We start from the raw sequence: 18772 nt of genomic DNA on the forward strand, positions 1-18772 counted from the left end.
TGGGGCGAACTGTCGAACTCGTCCCTGCTTGTTTCCTCATCTGCGTAACAGACATAGTGAAGGTCCTACTCCTCAAGTGGATGTGGGAATTTAAGGAATTCTTTTTTTTTTAAGATTTTATTTATTTATTTGAGAGAGAATGAGAGAGAGCAAGCACATGAGAGGGGGGAGGGTCAGAGGGCGAAGCAGACTCCCTGCCGAGCAGGAGCCCGATGCGGGACTCGATCCAGGGACTCCAGGATCATGACCTGAGCCGAAGGCAGTCGCTCAACCAACTGAGCCACCCGGGCGCCCCGGGAATTTAAGGAATTCTTACCTCTAGTTCCCAGATGCAGAAACTGGTTCCTGGAGGTTAGGGTCATACAGCTAAGGATACGTGGTGGAACAGAGAGAGAGAGAGAGGTCACGAGCAGTGGGGAGGGGTAGAGGGAGAAGCAGACTCCCCGCTGAGCAGGGAGCCCGATGGGGTTCAATCCCAGGACCCCGGGATCATGACCTGAGCCAAAGGCAGATGCTTAACCGACTGAGCCACCCAGGTGCCCTCACAGAGTTGTTTTGAAGATAAGTTGAAATAACATGTGAAAAAACTTTTGAAAGTAGCATTGGGGCCTTATAAATTGTGTCTAGTAGCTTGTGAGTGCTCAAGTTATATTATTGGAAGTCGTAGAGGGGAAGGAATTGAATCCCCTTCCTAATAAAAGTTTACAGAAAAGTCTCATTGCATTCTGAATGGCAGAAGTAGAATTTTGACCCTCATATGGTTAGACCCCAGCTGGAGCATAAGTCTGTCTCATGCCTCTGGATCAAATGAGGCATGTGGTGTTTAAGCTCTTGTACTGCGAAATACCACTTCCCCGTGGTAACCAGCCCAGAAGATCCAGGAAAGTACTAATGATAAAAAGGTCATTCTCCACCACCCTGAGCCACAGCTAATCACCTCCCCTTGCTCTTGCTTGAGGCCCTCCGCCCGGCAGCCTCACCAGCTCACACCCTTCACGGCCAGCCCACATTCTGACTCACTAGGTAAACACGGCAGCTCCAGGAGCAATATTTTGGAAGTTTGTCTCAGTGAACTTAATTCATTTTCTCCTATATGATTTCTCACTGGCGTTTTATTTTCTTTAGAGGAGGACGCGTCTGGGACACCTTTTCTCTTTTAAACCAAGAACTGACCTTACACCGTTAGCTATGGGGTTTTGTTTTGGTTTGGTTTGGTTTTTTTGCTGCTTCTCCTAAACTGTGGTGATTGTTGGAAAAACACACCCACCTTTTTTTTTTTTTTTTAAACCAGGAATCTGACTTCATTGTGCAAAAGAAACGCTTTCACATTGTTTCCCCTGCTCCCTTCCTCCACACAAGTGGTCAAAAATAGGAGATCTTTTTGTCGCCAGTATGAATAGCACTGTAGAGAAAGCAAGCCATCAGTACTTCGGTTTCATGGTGCTGGCAGCATATTTGTTTTCCTAGACTGCTTTCTCATTTTTGGCAGCGGCACCACTAACATTCTTCGGCCACCTCTTTTCACCATCTCCCAGAACCCTAATTTCTTCATCTGTAAAGTAGAAGTGGTGCTATCTACCTAAGAATGTTGTTTTGAGAATTTAATGAGATCGTATTCATTAAATGTCTAGCACAATGCTTGGCACATAATATGTGCTCAGTAAATTTTTTGGGGGGGGTGAGGGGATACATGCAACGTATTTATTTTTTCAGTGCAAATAGAAGTATTTGTCCCTTCTGTGGATGTTCTGGATGCTTTTAGTCGTATTAAGACTGTGGGCTTGTTTTATTTTTCTTTAGATTGGCAGTTTCTTTTTCTTTTATTTGTTTCTTTATTTTATTTACTAGAATGGCAGTTTCTTAAGCCAACCTTCGATTCTATCCAGAAAGAGGGCTTGCTTTGGGAATAAGTAAATTCTTCTTTTATCTTTGCTAGTCTTACTTCGTTTCTTTCCTCTTGTTGAATATAAATTGTTTTGCTTGTGTAGGGTAAGTATTTTAGTTATCCAACAGCCCCTTTATTTATTTATTTTTTAAGATTTATTTATTTGAGAGAGAGAGAGCGAGCCAGTGAGCATGGGGGGGGGGGGCGTGCAGAGGGACAGAAGCAGACTTCCCACTGAGAGTGGAGCCCAACGCAGGGCTCGATCTCACGACCCTGAGATCATGACCCCGCGATCACGACCTGAGCCGAAACCAAGAGTTGGACACTTAACCAATGGATCCACCTAGGCGCCCCTGCGACAGCCCCTCTATTATCTCTTACAGTTCTGTGGGTTGACCGGATGCAGCTAAGCAATTCTGCTGGCCTTGCTTTGGCTCTCCTATGCTGTTGCAGTCAGATGGCACCTGGGGCTGGAACAGCCAAAGTGGCTTCACTCCTATATGTGTGGTGCTTTTGTGAAGGCTGGAATCCCCACCTGCCTCCCCTTCCTTCCCTCCATCCCCCCACACCCCTGTAGTCTCTCTGCATGGCTCGCTTGGCTGTCTGTATGGGGCAACACAGAGAGTAGTAGTGCCAAGCCTTCTTAAGACTCACGCTGGAAGAGCACCGTCTTACTTCTGCCTTCCATTGGTTAAAGCCGGTCCTGGGGCCAGCCCTGATTTAGCGGGGAGGGGCCTGCCCCAGGGTGTGAATACTGAGGGGCTGGCTTTGGAGACTGGCTGCCCAGTAGGTAATAGCCTAACTCTTGACTGTTTGCTTACTATTTAGTTCACCTTGTCCCCAAGGGAATGCATTGTTTCATTACCAACTGGAGTTAACGGCTCTGTGTTCTTCAACTTAAAATCTTCCGAGGTTAAACTAGCAAGTTGTTGTGAAAAGGGAATACTAGTGTAGAGCAAGGAAAAATAACATCCTTCAAGTCACTCAACTACTGCATCATGTAATTGATTTTTCAGTAAGAGGTTGCTCCTGGAGGTTAGATGTTTCCGTGAATTACAAATTGAAATGTTACCTGTTTTCAGTTCTTGGGCTCCGATTGTCAGTATCCGTGTGGGCATTTAGATCACTGTGTAGAAAATGCACTGAAAAAAAAAAAATGAATTTCCTCAAGCTTGCTCTTCTCTCTTTCTCCCATCCTCTGCAGTTCCTTTTGAAACAAATACAAAAGCGGAAATGGTCACAGCTTCCAGTCCCACTCAGAATGATAAAAGAGATGGTTCAGAAGCTGGATTATTGAGCTCCTTTCCAGTGAAGGAACACTCTAGTGCAGTGGACTCAGCACCAGAGAAAAATGCTAGTGCTGCCTCGGTCCCTGATGCCCCCATCATTCTGAGCCCTCCGCAGACCTACACAGCTGATACATACCACCTGGTCTGGAGGGCAGGGAAGGATGGCGGGCTGCCCATCAATGCCTATTTCGTGAAGTATCGAAAGGTAATGTCTTTTCATTTACCAGCTTTCTCTTTGCATGCCTTAACATTGTGTTGTGTAACCCATGCTTATTATCTTTGACATTTATGGAACAGCAGGAAACAGAACAGGAGTGTTCTAGGACTGTGAGTTTGGGAGAGCTATCCCAGCAGTCTTGCTGGATTTACCAGTCTTATCAAAGCAGTAAGAATAAAGTTTACATAATTTCCCCCAAAATAGGAATTCAAAGAGCCCAGTGACTTCCTGACATTTTTTTTTAAAGATTTTATTTATTTATTTGAGAGAGAGAGAATGAGAGACAGAGAGCACGAGAGGGAAGAGGGTCAGAGGGAGAAGCAGACCCCCTGCTGAGCAGGGAGCCCGATGTGGGACTCGATCCCGGGACTCCAGGATCATGACCTGAGCCGAAGGCAGTCGCTTAACCAACTGAGCCACCCAGGCGCCCCCTGACATTTTTTATCAAACATTTTAACCACTTGGGTGTAAAGCTCTAGAAACCACTTTTTAAAAAGTCATCCCTTCCCTTTCTGAGATTAGTAAAATACAGTTTATTTAGCAAATAAAGCAGTTTCTTATTAGAAACCCCGAACAAGTCCTCTGGCGTAATCTCTGACGGTTATTTTTATTTCAAGTTGTCCTTCTTCATTGTATTGAAATCTGATGTTGTTTGGTGATTTATTTGGGTGAACCTGATCCTCTCAGTTGATTTTTCAGTGTTTATCCTGCCAGAGGCTTGAATTAAAGCAAAATGAGAAAATCTGCTCTCTTTGTTTAATGAGACTAGTAAATAAACCAAAGATGCCCTCATATTTAAAATACTTTTCTTTGTCCAAGCCATTTTGGTACCTATCATTGAATAGTAATATTTTTAATATCTGGAAAAACTAACATGGTGATATTTGAAAGTTTATTCACTGTTTCTAACCTGATGATTCCAGGTGAAGAAACTTTCACTGGGATTCTTAACCCACACAAAAACTTCCATGTGATACTATTTCCTGGTTCCATTAACTAAGACACAGGAGATAGGATCTTTTTAAAATGTATTTCCTCTAATACATGTGGAAAGTGTCAAGACATGAAGAATGCTGAAAATAGATAATGGATAATTATAGAATTCATATGTGCATACATACTCTAATTTATTATATATTATCATTAATACAGATTATTATATACTTATTTTATGCTCCTCTTAGCCCAGTAAGAAAGGATAATTGTTTCCTTTACTAGTAAAGGAAGCAAACTCTGGGAGATCAGATAACTTGCTTGAGGCCGTAAGTTAATGGTAAGTAGCAGAACTAGGAGTTTTTTTATTCGTAAGAATTCCTAAGTTCTTGCTATAGGTCTCCTATTTTTTAGCATGAAGAGATATTATGTCTCTTTGACTTCCAAGGGTATATTTCATACCAAAATTCATCTGAAATTGATTTTCTCAAATTTGAATGGAAGGTTTTTGTGCCCTGAATCTTCTTTTCTTTTCTTTCTTTCTTTTTTTTTTTTTTTAATGGCTTATTTTCTCTTGAGTAGCTAGATGATGGTGTTGGCCTGGTGGGAAGCTGGCACACGGTTCGAGTCCCAGGAAGTGAAAATGAGCTCCATTTAACTGAACTGGAGCCCTCTAGTCTCTATGAAGTTTTGATGGTCGCAAGAAGTGCAGCAGGTGAAGGGCAGCCTGCCATGCTCACCTTCCGAACCAGCAAAGGTGAGTATCACCTTCCTTAAGAGAAGTGAGCTGGCTGACTTGATGTTACTTCATTAGTTAAGTGTCCTTTTGGGTCGTAGAGATTCTTATATATAAATTCACTAAATAATTTTATTATCGTACCTTTTTTGGCCATGCATGTTGTATTATTCCATCCCATCCAATGTTCTACAAATACTTTTGAGAGTTTATGATACGTAAGGCATTAGGTAGGGTAGGTGATGCAGGGAAAACAAAGATGATCAAGACAAGACCCATCCTAATGGTGCTTCTGCTTTGCTAAGGAGGGTAAGACACATAGATAAATACCAACTGCAAGGCAGGATTTCAGTTCTGCTAATATTTACTGAATGCCTTTTATGTGCTGGGCAGTATACAAAATCAACAAAACTCCTTGCCCTCATGGAGCTCACATTCTAGTTGGGAGAGACTTACACCTAAGTTATAAGTACATTAAAAAGTGATGCATGCTGATAAGAGAAATAAATTAAGGGATGGATATAGGAAGTGGATGGGGTAGCAGTTGACACAATTTAAGCAAGGTGGCCAGAGAAGTCCTCAGTGAGCAGTCAACAGTGAGCAGAATGTCCAGGGTGAAGTAGAAAACCACATGGATATCTGGGGAAAGAACATCCCAGCTGATAGATTAGCAAGTGCAGAGACCCCGGGGTAGGGTGTGCTTGATGTACCCTAGACACACTGAGAGGGCCACTGTGACAGAAGCAAAGTGAGGATGCTGTAGGGGAGAAAGCTCAGGGAGATGACAGAGTGGCCAAACCACATGGTGCCTTGTCGACCCTGCAAGGACATTGACTTTGACTCTGTGTGAGCTGGAAGCATTGCAAGGTTTGAGCTGAGTTGTGACACTGTCATACCCTACTGTCATACCCTACTGTATGTTTCAACGGGGGACTCCAGCTGTAGGGTAAGGATAGAGTGGAGGAGGGCAAAGGTGTCAGCAAAGAGGCCAAAAATATGATAAGTAAAAGACTTAGAGAGAAGAGGCCAGGGGAGTACAAAGAAAGGATGTTCTTTCTGTGGGGTAGCTTGTTGAGGGTAGGCTTGATTGAAAAGATGCCATTATAGCTTAGACATAAATGGACGAAAAGACCAGTGAGTAGAGAGGGGAATGGGACAGAGGAGTATTTTAGTATGGCACGAAAATAAAAAGGAGGTATGATCGAGAATAAATTTATTGGCTTTTGGAAAAGACCCTTTCATACTAATTATTGAGTCTAGCTAGAAAAATAATGAATATTTCTTACTTGAACTGTATTTTTTCTTTTTTTTTCTTATTTGAACTGTATTTTGAGTTTTCATAATTAGTCCACAGTTATTTATAGAATCTGACCTATAAATACTGAATAATAAGCATGTATTTCAGTTTTAAAACAATAATCACCCATTTTCACTTTTTGCCTCTTGGAATTTTAAAACTCAACATAATAATTTTCCCATAAAGAAACAGAAGCTCTTTAAGCATGAATTTTATGTTTTACAATTAAGAAATAGGTAGAAGAAAAATGGGTGGATCGTTTGAAAGCCTTTACTCTAGTCATTTGGCTTTTTTCACTTTGTGGTGTTTATTCTCTTTGTAAATGAAAGTTAGCCTGGTGAAGAAAGACACCTTTTAGTTTTCCCTTAAAGCTACTAGAAAAAGACAAAGTAATTTTTCAAGTTCAATTCCTCAGATGAGCTAAGTATTTGCAATGTAGGTCTTAAATTTAGACACTGTAACAGAGAAGCTCTTATATCTATATACCAGTTGAGTTTTATAGTATCTTTTCTTACTCTACATATCCACAGAAGTTTATGTTGCATTAGATGAGTGTACGTCTTCTAACTTTTCCAGAGAAAACAACCTCGTCAAAAAACACGCAGGCTTCCTCTCCCCCCATGGGCATCCCTCGGCGCCCTGTTGTTTCAGAGGCTGTGGACAACTTTGGAGTGGTCCTTACAGATTCCTCTAGGCATAGTGGAGGTAAAGTGGAGAGTCTTCATTTTATTGATTTTGTTTGTTTACCAATGTAACTGACATGTTTCAAATTATTGGAGGGATGGAGTGAGAGAGGGTATTTGATTGTCATTCAGATTATAGCCTACAATATAGCTCTTCCAGGTCCTATTTCAACCATTTTTTAATGCCCTGTACTCAGATCTTGGTAACTCGGTGTCATGATTGGTATTTAAGGTAATAAACACAGATTCAAAAGGTTCTGATACTAAGGTTTTATAACTCATAAAAAGGATTTTTCTGTTTTTCTCTCTGGCAAAGAAACCAAATTTATACTTTGACTTTTTTTTTTTCTTTTTTGGTGACTTATCAAAATGTGTGGTGGTACCTATAGTAAGGTTTAGTTTTGTTTTGTTTTTTTAAGATTTTATTTATTTATCTGAGAGAGAATGGGAGACAGAGAGCATGAGAGGGAGGAGGGTCAGAGGGAGAAGCAGGCTCCCCGCCGAGCAGGGAGCCCGATGCGGGACTCGATCCCGGGACTCCAGGATCATGACCCGAGCTGAAGGCAGTCGCTTAACCGACTGAGCCACCCAGGCGCCCAGTAAGGTTTAGTTTTTTTGACCAAACGATTACATGCCATACTGTTTTATTGCTATATCTTATCAGTGTCATACTCCATTTTATTGCTGTATCATGCCAATTGTATGGTTTTAATTTTTAATTTTTAATTTTTTAAAGATTCACTTATTTATTTTAGAGAAGGGGAGGGGCAGAGCAGGAGAGAGAGGGACGAGCAGACTCTCCGCTGAGCGCAGAGTCCAATGCGGGGCTCGATCTCAAGACCCTGAGATATGACCTGAGTCGAAACCAAGACTTGGATGCTTGACCAGTTGAGTCACCCAGGCGCCCCCCAACTGAGTGCTTTTTAGATGTCATAGCAATACAGTTTTCAAATGACTTCTTTTTAGTATTTAAATTTCACATTATCAATTCTGCCATTACAACATAATGTAACTTTATGTGACTGTGTTAATAGGTGTTAGGAGGACATCTAGGGAGGGCTTAAAATTTCATTGCTCTGAGAATGTTCAAGCTTCTCTTCCCTATTTTTATAGTCTTTCATGAATTGGTCTCAGACAAAAGCAAGTCCTAACATTTGAACACCTTCTGGAACCCCTCTGGTTCTTCAGTGTCATGAGCCTCTTCTGCTTGAGTACTTTCACCTCTGAGGAGCAGTTGAGCTACCTGAAGCAGATTACTTACATGGGTATCAGCTTTATCTGAATAAAGCTGCCCTCTGAAAAACAAAAACCTTATGATTTGTTAGCATACTCTGGTAGATAGGGACTAAATGCTGTTGCAGCGGAGGTAAAGTACGTCTTGCCTTCAGGGGGTTTAGAGCATAGAGGATGACCTAGACAATAAGTCAATAACCATATAGGGGGTAATATAGACAAATGAACCCATGATAATGATTTGGATTCATTATGCCTGAGAGTCTACCCTCAGTGTTAATGGGATCACAAGAGGATTATGTAGAGGAGGCAGGTAGTGGTTAAGAGAGGCTCCCTCAGCTAAGCCTCGAAGACAGGACCGCTGTGAAGACAAGAATGGATGAAGGAACAGGAAAAGAAGTTCTAGGGAAAGACAGCTCCTATGCAAAGAGATGGATGATGGACATGTTGCATTTCATTTAGAGGTGTGGAGGTTAGAGAATTGGTTTGGTTTGACTGGTTGCCGTGGGGAGTGATGCCAGAGTGGGGGGAGGCAGGTGGGTACCTTGTATGATGTACTTCCAATTTCAGCCTTTCCCTGAAAGCTATGAAGAACTCTAAAGAACTTTAAGGAGGGGGGAAAAGGGGAATGGCTGAAGATGATGCTAGAGAAATAATGGGTGGAGTGACAGTGTAGATGGAGAAGGACAAAGGGAATTGAATCCATACTGAATGAAAGGGAGAAATGGGGTGACTCTGGGCTGGGGTGGCCAGGGACCATTTACCAAGATAGGTAATCAGGATTTTTAGGTGCAGGTTATGGATTCAGTTCTGGAAGTTTGGAGTTATCTGGGCAGATACAGCTGTTAAGAAGTGATTTCTTGAATCTTCCCCACAACCTGATGAGGGAGATAGCCTATCAGTTTTACAGATTAGGAAACTGGAGCTCATGGAGGTCATAGAGCTTTGCCTGAGGTCATCCAGCAGGCATCCAGCAGTTCTTCACATTTGGATTTTTAAACTCCAACTTGTCTTTGTTTTATGTCACATGCTCTTTCTTTTAGATCTTGAAGATTCTCCTCTGTAGAGATTCTTTTCCCTAATAACCTTTTTCTATTTGATCTGTGGTGTGTGTTTTTTGATGAGTTTTAACCTTCTGTGAATCAGTTTAAGGAAGTTGTTGGTTATCTAGAACCAAAAAAGAGATTCACTAACAGTTCTATTCATTCTGTTTCCATTGCTTTCTAACTTGAAAGGAATACAGTAAGTATCATTCAAAAGTTGCCTGCTTTGAATGTTTTCCTCTTTTTACCCATTATGCAATTTGTTTTTAGAATGCCACCATTTTCTCCATACAGGTACCATAAATGGCAACACCATTGTGTTCTTCCCTATGTGTTTGTGTTCGGGCTAAAGAGATGCTGAGACAGAGTGGTCTTGCTTAAGGAATGTGGCACAGGCTAGACAGACAGGGCTCCCTTAGCATAACCACGGCCCGGAGCTGGTCCTCCTCCTTCAGCTCTGGACACTTGATTGTTAGCCAGCCCAAAGATAGTATCCTGAGACCCAGCTCACTTGTACAAAATTCACAGGGGATGGATGTAAACCAGAATGGTGATTAACTGATTTGTACCGTAACCGTGGCACAGACCAGATTGTTTCTATCAGCATTCTTTCCTTGGAGGAACCAAGTGGGAAGCCAGTTATAACCACAAGATTGCTTGGTTAGCAAGAAGCATTAGGTACATGGTTTAAATGGTGGATGGACCTACTCCTGATGTTTCTACCTGCCACGGGACTCTAGACTCTTGTGGGCTAGGACATCCCCTCCCCTTGGCAGTGCGAAACTGCTAGACATTGGTTCTCTCATCCCCTTTTTCTGATCAGGTGGATCATTTAATTGCTGAGAGCACTTTTCTTTGTTTAACTACATACCCTGTCTTCTTGCTTTCATCCTGCGCAGCATTCTCCCTTCCCATTAATGTCCCTGTTGATTTATTAGTCAAATTTTCTCTCTCTCTCTACCACTTGCAGTCTGTTTTCTGGGAGTAGCATTCCTCTAGGCTTGAGGTGTGTTAAGATAGGCTATGATAGCAATAGCTAATAATCTGTAGATCATTTGCTGAATGTGTTTTATGTAGCTTGGATGGATAAAGAAAAACATTTAAACAAAATAACACCAAATTTTGAACATTTACTGTAAATTATAACCACATTCAGACTTGAGGCACCGAGGAATAATTACTTATACACTGTTGAGCTATGAATCCAAAGTAGCATGGTCACTATTCTCATTACCATTAACTTTCAGTTTTTTAGAGCTAATTCTCAAGTTTATAGATTATCTTGCTTTTCCTTCCTCTTATTTCCTGTTTTTGGCCATTGCATTGCCCGTTAGCTTTTGACAGAGGGCAGGAAGATAGTCATAATATTATTAACTCTGGTAATAAGTTTGGTGACGAACCTTTAATGAAATGATCCTTGGGATTTATCCCTTTCAGTTTATTTGAGTTATTCTTGTCTCTGACACCATGGGTTATTGGAATGGATGTTTCCGTGTTTAGTTCCAGAGGCACCTGACCGGCCTACCATCTCCACGGCATCAGAGACCTCCGTCTATGTCACTTGGATTCCTCGGGCCAATGGGGGTTCTCCAATCACTGCCTTCAAGGTCGAATACAAACGGATGAGGACCAGTGATTGGCTGGTGGCAGCTGAAGATATCCCTCCTTCCAAACTTTCTGTGGAAGTTCGTAGCTTAGAGCCAGGTAGTAATATTCAAACATTTCCCTTTTTGCTGTCTGTGCTGACTTTATTATTTTTGTTGTTGTTGTTAAGATTTTATTTATTTATTTGAGAGAGAGAGCATGAGAGTGAGAGAGATTGAGAGAATGAGTGGGGGGAGGGGCAGAGGGAGAAGTGGACTCCCCATGGAGCAGGGAGCCCGATGCAGGACTCCGGGATCACGACCCGAGCCAAAGGCAGATGCTCAACCGACTGAGCCACCCAGGCACCCTGTGCTGACTTTAGATGCATATTTGTAATGATTTTGTATTCTTCTAATTGTTAAAGTAATAGGAGCCTATTGTGTGAAAATTTGAAAGCAAAGAAACTAGAAAGAAGAGAATAAGTCACCCGAAGCCCACCCATCCAGAGATAAGCATTGTTTACACTTTGGTATATTTTTGGTAGCCTTTTTGTTTTTTAATACAAACTGGGATCATGCTGAAAATACTGTTTTGTGACTCCATTTTCCCTATGTTATATCATATGCATTTTCCAGTGTCATTAGAAATTCTTCAGAAACTCAGTTTTTTAATAACCATATATCTACTGTATAAGTATAGTATAATTTACTTAACCCATTCTTTTTTCTGGGTTTTGGATTATTTTTAACTGTCAATAACTTAGAGCGTTACAGTGATATCTTTGTGTATAGGTGTTTTGCTATGATTACATGTTTGAAGAGGAAAATTGCTTGTTATTTGACTAAAATTGTTTGATCTAATGATGAATTGCAGCATAGTTATACTTAGTGCTTAGGCTTATGGAAACAAGAGAACACTTAATGCTTCTTTGCTCTCTAAGTTTTGTTTCAGCAGAAGGACCCCCCCAACCACCCCCCGTCGCCCCAGTATCTTGAGGCTGTATGCGGGAAGTTAAACCGCACAAGAGAAAAGCAGTAATCACAAATACACTTTTGTGGCTTTTATATGTTTAGGTTTCTTGACCATTTTGTTTATGGATGTTTAGATGTACTTAGCGGCAAATGCCTGTGTTTCTCTAAACAGGTAAAGAGAGGAGCCTGTAGGTATCATTGGGAGAAGGTGACAAGTTTTAAATGTGGGTGAAGCTAAATAGCATTCTATAGACAGAAAACGTCTTCAGAAGCCCAGTGGTCATTTCTGAGCCATCAGGAAACGTGCTCTAGGAGTCTAATTTATTCTTTAGATGCAGAGCTTCAGAAACTCACAATCCTTAGAGTTTTTTTTAAGTTCTTAGCATGTAATACAAATAAGTGCCTTCTGTTGTAGTTTAGATCTGCTCCTTCTTATCCTATTCTTGGTGAAATCAGAGTGTCATCTGCTGACACCCACAGAGCACCCCTTCTGAAGTGTATTTGCCGTATTAAACTTCACTTCAGTTGTTTCTTTTAAGGGAAAAGAACCTAGTTTTGAGCACAGATACTTCAACTAATACTGTATTTGATGGTTATGACTTTAGAACATGACGGTAAAGAAAGTAAACGTGCTCTTTCCTGTTCTCCACCGGCCCCTTCCGTGACAGATGTCATTAATCTTTCGTGGCATTGTCTCCTGGTGACTCCTCATAAGCTCTTGGAATCTGGATCATCATGAACATTCACTGCCGTTGGCTGGCAAGTGGGTTGAAATCTGTTTACTGTATAGGCTTCAGAGGATGTGTTTGTTAGCGTAGAGACTGGAGCGCAGTTGTCCTATTTTGACTACCGTACCTTCAGCTGTCATATGGCCAAGTTTTTTAAAAACTGGTTTCTTTCCTCCCTCAAAAGGTTCAACATACAAGTTTAGGGTCATTGCCATCAACCATTATGGTGAGAGTTTCCGGAGTTCGGCGTCTCGTCCTTATCAGGTGGCTGGGTTCCCCAATCGTTTTTCTAACCGTCCCATCACCGGGCCGCACATCGCCTACACCGAAGCTGTCAGTGATACTCAGATCATGCTGAAGTGGACGGTAAGTGGGACCTCTATTCTAACGAGATGCTTTCTCGTGTGGCCATGTTGACGATCGATTTACTAGTCTCATGACACGATATTATGAGTAGCAAAATGTTTTTAATTTTTAAGTGTTTGGCTGTGTTAACGATCGATTTACTATTCTGACGACATGATATTACGAATAGAAAATGTCTTTAGCTATTAAAATAGTTAAAATTTTCAATAGGAAAATTGAAGGGCACAGATATTTGTCTAAAAGCGCATGTGATAAGTGGGGCAGGGTTAAAAATACACTTGTCTCCTCAGCTTTCATCCAAGTGTTAATTGCCCTTTCAAGATTTATTTATTCTTTTTTTAAAGATTTTATTTATTCATTTGACAGAGAGAGAGCACAAGCAGGGGGAGTGGCAGGCAGAGGGAGAGGGAGAAGCAGGCTCCCCACTGAGCAGAGAGCCCAATGTGGGACTCAATTCCAGGACCCCGGGATCATGACCTGAAGCCGAAGGCAGATGCTCAACCAACTGAACCACCCAGGCGTCCCAAGATTTATTCATTTTGAACTAAATGTCCTTTTATGCCTTTGAACCTTATGAAATATACTACTTTATTTTTGCTCAGCCCAACAGAAAACCAAATGCTCTTAATACCTTTGACTACCTTTGAGTTAAATTCAAAATGGGCATCAAGGATGTTTGCAAAATGAAGCTAGAAAAATATCGCCGCACAGAGAAATGAATCTTCATGGCTGTGAAAGTTACATTTATTTTTGTCTTTGACAAGTCTTTGCTTCTCTTTTTTTTAGTACATTCCATCAAGTAACAATAATACTCCCATTCAAGGATTTTATATCTACTACCGGCCGACAGATAGTGATAATGACAGTGATTACAAGAGGGATGTGGTAGAAGGTAAGTCCCCCTGGCAAGCTGGAGTCCCAGTAAAGAGCTTTGGATGGAGAGGGTTTATAAGTATTATGAAAAACATCATCCCAGGTTAAGATAGAGAAGGCATGAAATGTTATATACATTATTACTTTCACTTTTTCCCAAAGGAAGACCATCTTTCCAATTTAATATATGCAGTTTCTTATATTTCGGTTATAGAAACAGTTACCAAAGTATGGGGGAGATATGATTTTTCAGTAGTTCATCTGAAAAAGAATTTTGTTTTCTGTTTTATTTAAATAAATAGTAACCTGAGTATAAAAGTCACTTGCAACTTGTAGCTATATTTTTTTAAGATTTATTTATTTATTTTTCAGAGAGAGAGAGGGAGAGAGACACACACAAGCAGGGGGAGCGGCAGGCAGGAGGAAAAGTCGGCTCCCTGCTGAGCAAGGAGCCCAATGCAGGACTCAATCCCAGGGTCGTGGGATCATGACCTGCGCCGAAGGCAGACGCTTAACTGACTGAGCCACCCAGGCATCCCTTGTAGCTATATTTAAAAAAAATAATGTCTCAGTCCCCGTTTCATTGAAGTCTGTACTAGAACGATTGTATCTTGAGCATGTAATCCGCTTTTAGAGATGCCAAGAAATTGGAATATACGTAGAGTAAAAACCAGCCAAGACAGTGAAAGGGTGTTGAAACCGCCTTTCCCCTGCATTTAAAATCTAATCCAGAACTTTGCATGTGGTCTGAAGGCTGCAGATGGTCTGGCTGGCCCCTGCCTACACTTGCTGCCAGTCTTGCGCACCTCTCCACGCTCTCTCTGTGTCTCTTCCGTGACACACTGGCCCTCTGAGTTTCCTCGTGTGCACCAAGACCTCTCTTGCCTCAGGATGATGACACAGGGCACTTCCTGCTACCTCCTGTGTTCCTCTTCCAGTGTTTGATTGAGGTCATTCCACTTTTCTGTTGTGTGCTTAGGTGTTACTTCTTCAGATCACCCCCTCCGCTGTAAATGAGATCCCTTGGTGTTTCTAACCGTGGCCTTTACTGTTCTGTTATCATAGACTTCATCACGGTTGCTGTGTAAGAAGTGGGTGTGTCTGCGTATGTGTGTGGATATATGAAATTATTTACTTTGTCTCCCCCACCAAATATTAGCCTCCCTGTAGGCAAGGAGCCTTTGCTCCCAGGGAGACAGTGTTCGGGATTTATTGAATGAAGGAATGATTGGAGTCCAGAAAGAACAAGGGAATGTCTGGGGATGATGAGGCTGGAAAAGGCACTATGAACAAGCAACATGACAGCTGTGTTCAAATACTGAAAGACTGTTAAGTGGAGGAGAAACTCAGCCAGTTGGGGAGGGGCAGCTAAAAGGAAGTAGCATAAGGAAGACCCCTCCAATGCAGCGTTTTTAACAAAATAAGAAACTCCCTAATGTTGGAGGTGTTCAGTAGAAGCTGGATGCTTATTTCTTTCTTTTCTTTTTTTTTTTAAGATTTTATTTATTTATTTGACAGAGACAGTGAGAGAGGGAACACAAGCAGGGGGAGTGGGAGAGGGAGAAGCAGGCTTCCCACTGAGTAGGGAGCCCGATGCAGGGCTCGATCCCAGGACCCTGGGACCATGACCTGAGCTGAAGGCAGATGCTTAACGACTGAGCCACCCAGGCGCCCCTGGATGCTTATTTCTTGGTGATATCTTGGAAGGGGTTCTTGCTTTGGGAGGAAGGCTTCTTCCAAGGGTTTTTTGCACTCCAAGATTCTGACTCTTTGAACTGCTAACATCCTAAATGGATCGTGTCAGAAAATGGCCCTGGGCCAAGGTTATTTTCATATGACTTCTTGACATCAAATACTGCATATCGTTTTTGGTAAAGTAGCCTTATAATAAACTAGTTTAAATATGCTATATCAGGTTTCTTTAAATATTGTAGCGTTCCTTTTGATGTTTATCCAGTGGAATTTCTTTTGTAAAGTAGTAAAAGGTTATCATCTGAGTTTTAATACCTGGCACATGGTAGGTGCTTAGTAAATATTTTTTGAATAAAAGAGTGATTATTTCTCTTCATCTGGAAAAGTAGGAAACAAATCAGTTTCTAAAATCTGCTCTAAACATGAAGAATTGAGGAAATGAAGTAAGAGACTTGTTAGTGGCCAAATATTCTGTGAAGTTAAGATAGTAGCTGTCTTGAGGGAGAAGTGACCTGAGGAAGCATGGGGAGTACTTTCGGGGTACCAGTATTATTTCCTTTCTTGACCTTGGTATCAGTACCATGGGTACGTTCAGTTCGTGAACTTCAGCAAACTGTTGGGTTATGGGCACTTTTCCATATGCACATTTCACTTTCTAGAAAGGCTATTCAAAAAGAAGAAATGGTAAGAGTTGTTAGTCACTGTTCTAGATTTGAGTCCTAGTTTTAGTTTAGCTGGGTTAGGAGAGTGGGGCTGTCAGACTTCTATTTTTAAACTCTTTTGACAAGGGTTAAACATTTGCTCTAAAATAGTTCTGAACAAGGTAAATGTAAGTAAAGCGAACACCTCGCTCTGTGTGTCTCTCTCTCTCTCGTCACTCTTTTCCCTACCTCTCCTGGTTCCACTCTCTAGAAATACCCACTGGTGACCAGTTTTTAAAGGATACTCTCTAGTTAAATCTTTGAACTTTTGCAAGCTTGGGGGATGTGAATATAGTGTGTGGAACTGGGAAATTAATTTACAGGAGCTTTTGTATCCACTAGTAGTGTCTGCAAATGTGAGTTTTGCCTTATGGTTCACAGAGAACTTGTTTATAAACTTGGTAGATGGAGCAGTTAGATGTTTAAGTGTGCTTCACTGTGCTGTGTAATTTGCTTATTCCTTATTTTCAAGTTTAGGCATTTGAAATTCTTTTTGTGGCAGTTTTAAACTATTGGCCTGTTCTCCCAAACCAAGGAACAGAAGTATTTACCCTTTGCACGTAACGTTCTCTTTAAAGTAAAGTTTTAGATTACTTATGTGTATTGACTCAGAATTGTTTAAGCTTTTGGGAAAAAATCTGAAACTCGATTACAGTGTTAAAGAATCCGCTAAGAGCAATGATATTAAGTTATCCTATCTTCTGAATTAAGTTCCACATTGGGATGAACTGTAAATGTTTCTGGCATACCAGTGCCTCTGTGTGATTTTTTTTTAAAGATTTTATTTATTTATTTATTAGCGAGAAAGAGAGAGAAACAGCATGAGAGGGGAGAGGGTTAGAGGGAGAAGCAGGCTTCCCACTGAGCCGGGAGCCCGATGTGGGACTCGATCCCAGGACTCTGGGATCATGACCTGAGCCACCCAGGCGCCCTCTGTGTGATATTTTTATCTTATAAAGTTAAGTTGAGTTTCAAATAAATCAAAGTATCAGGCATTCTAATCTTTAAGCCTGTTCCTTTGGTTTCTCACCTTTTCTAAAACATCCTTTGAGAAAAAAATTACCCATTTAAGCAAAGGATATGCTGGTTGGTTGACTTTCAACCTGATAATACTCTTAGTTGTCTTATTCATCAATGATCAGTAAAGACTCTTTCTCTCTGCTAGTGCTTCCTGTCATTTAGCCATTCGAAGAATTACCCTAATAGTGGAATATTAATCTAATAAGATTTGTGTTCTTTTAACAATTTTCTCTCATTTGTAACATACCAGAAGTGTAGTTTAATTCTGTTTTGACTAGGACTCTGAAGGGAAAACTTCAAATCTAGTGTGGTAATTATTTGGGAGAATGTTTATAGTTAGGTGAGGGTAGGGCTGGGCGAGGAAATACCCAAGGACAGAGAAAAAATAGAAGTCTTTGAGAAAGTTTGTGGAATTTAGAAGTAGATCTATTCCTGTCTTTGAGTCAAGGTTTTGAGTCAAGTTTATTGTAGGGTCCTCTTTACACTTATATAGAGGGCATAGAATTCCTTACTTCTCAAGCCTTTCAGAGTCCCTTGATCCTAGAACAAGCAGATTCTCTTCCATGTAAACTATGGGTCTTTATGAATGAGGGATTTTGTGATGGTGACCTGCAAAAGGGGTTGTGTTTCCGGTTTGGAGTATTTTTGTCTGTGTTGAATTAGAAAGGAACCTAGTGCTCTTGGTCCTGTCAGCCGAGTAGATTTGACTTGGATGCTTGGTTTGGCTTTGTTTTTCCTTCAATTAATTCTTAAATCAGTAGGTGTTATATAGTTGAGCTTCTAAGGAACTGTGGAAACGGTTTGAAGAGGTATTTTCTAAGAGGGATTAAAGGTGCTTGAAGAGTTAATTGAATCTGGCAGAAGTGTCCCTGTTTATTAAAGTTTGTCACATGCCCATGGAAGTAAAAATGGAGAGTGATTTATACAGGAGTGTTCAGTTGAAGAGCGTTTCTAAATGAAGCATTGGCCATGTGCCGTGGATAACAATCATTCTGTTAGAGATACTTGCATGGCTTGGGGACCCTGACTCAAGGAACCCAGAGGTTTCTGTAGTAGATTCGGCTTTTTGATTGTTCTGAACCATTTATTCAGGCATGTGCTGAGCTGTCTGTTCACGTCACATCCAGTCCAGTGGGATTGAGAGTTTCTCTAAGACCTGTCTTGTAAATAAATGGTCACTTGTCCTGGGTAAGGCACCATTTGCTGATCTCATGTATAGTATTCCTTTCTGGTGGGCAGAGTGGATTGACTTGCTAGGCTAAAATGGGGCATCAGAAGACTGGAGGGTTTTTTTTTTTTTCTTCACCTGTGCGTGAAGTTAACGTGCATTTTATGAAAGACTCACCACTAATTATTTATAACGAAACAGAGTATTAGTACCAATGCACAGGTATCGCTTTAATTCGGTGTACTTCTTGTCCTTGGTTTTGTGGCACATAACAGAAATGCTGTTTATCTGTGGTGCATTACTAAAATACTTCTATTAAGGACATTTTCATTGCACAGACTAATTCTACGGTG

At 41.1% G+C, this 18772-nt stretch overlaps 1 protein-coding gene across 1 annotated transcript in view; it reads left to right on the forward strand.

Moving 5' to 3' along the window:
- The window catches only part of CDON (cell adhesion associated, oncogene regulated), a 65032-nt gene that overhangs the window by 16583 nt on the left and 29677 nt on the right, over positions 1-18772 (forward strand). Inside the window, exons 8-13 of the mRNA XM_021696231.2 lie at positions 3090-3379; positions 4907-5081; positions 6934-7062; positions 10817-11020; positions 12784-12965; positions 13752-13857. Of these exons, the coding sequence (XP_021551906.1) occupies positions 3090-3379; positions 4907-5081; positions 6934-7062; positions 10817-11020; positions 12784-12965; positions 13752-13857 (1086 nt within the window). The remainder of the gene's footprint in view (positions 1-3089; positions 3380-4906; positions 5082-6933; positions 7063-10816; positions 11021-12783; positions 12966-13751; positions 13858-18772) is intronic.

Source organism: Neomonachus schauinslandi, chromosome 11, assembly GCF_002201575.2.
Source record: "Neomonachus schauinslandi chromosome 11, ASM220157v2, whole genome shotgun sequence".
In the NCBI taxonomy this organism is placed as follows: Eukaryota; Metazoa; Chordata; class Mammalia; order Carnivora; family Phocidae; genus Neomonachus; species Neomonachus schauinslandi.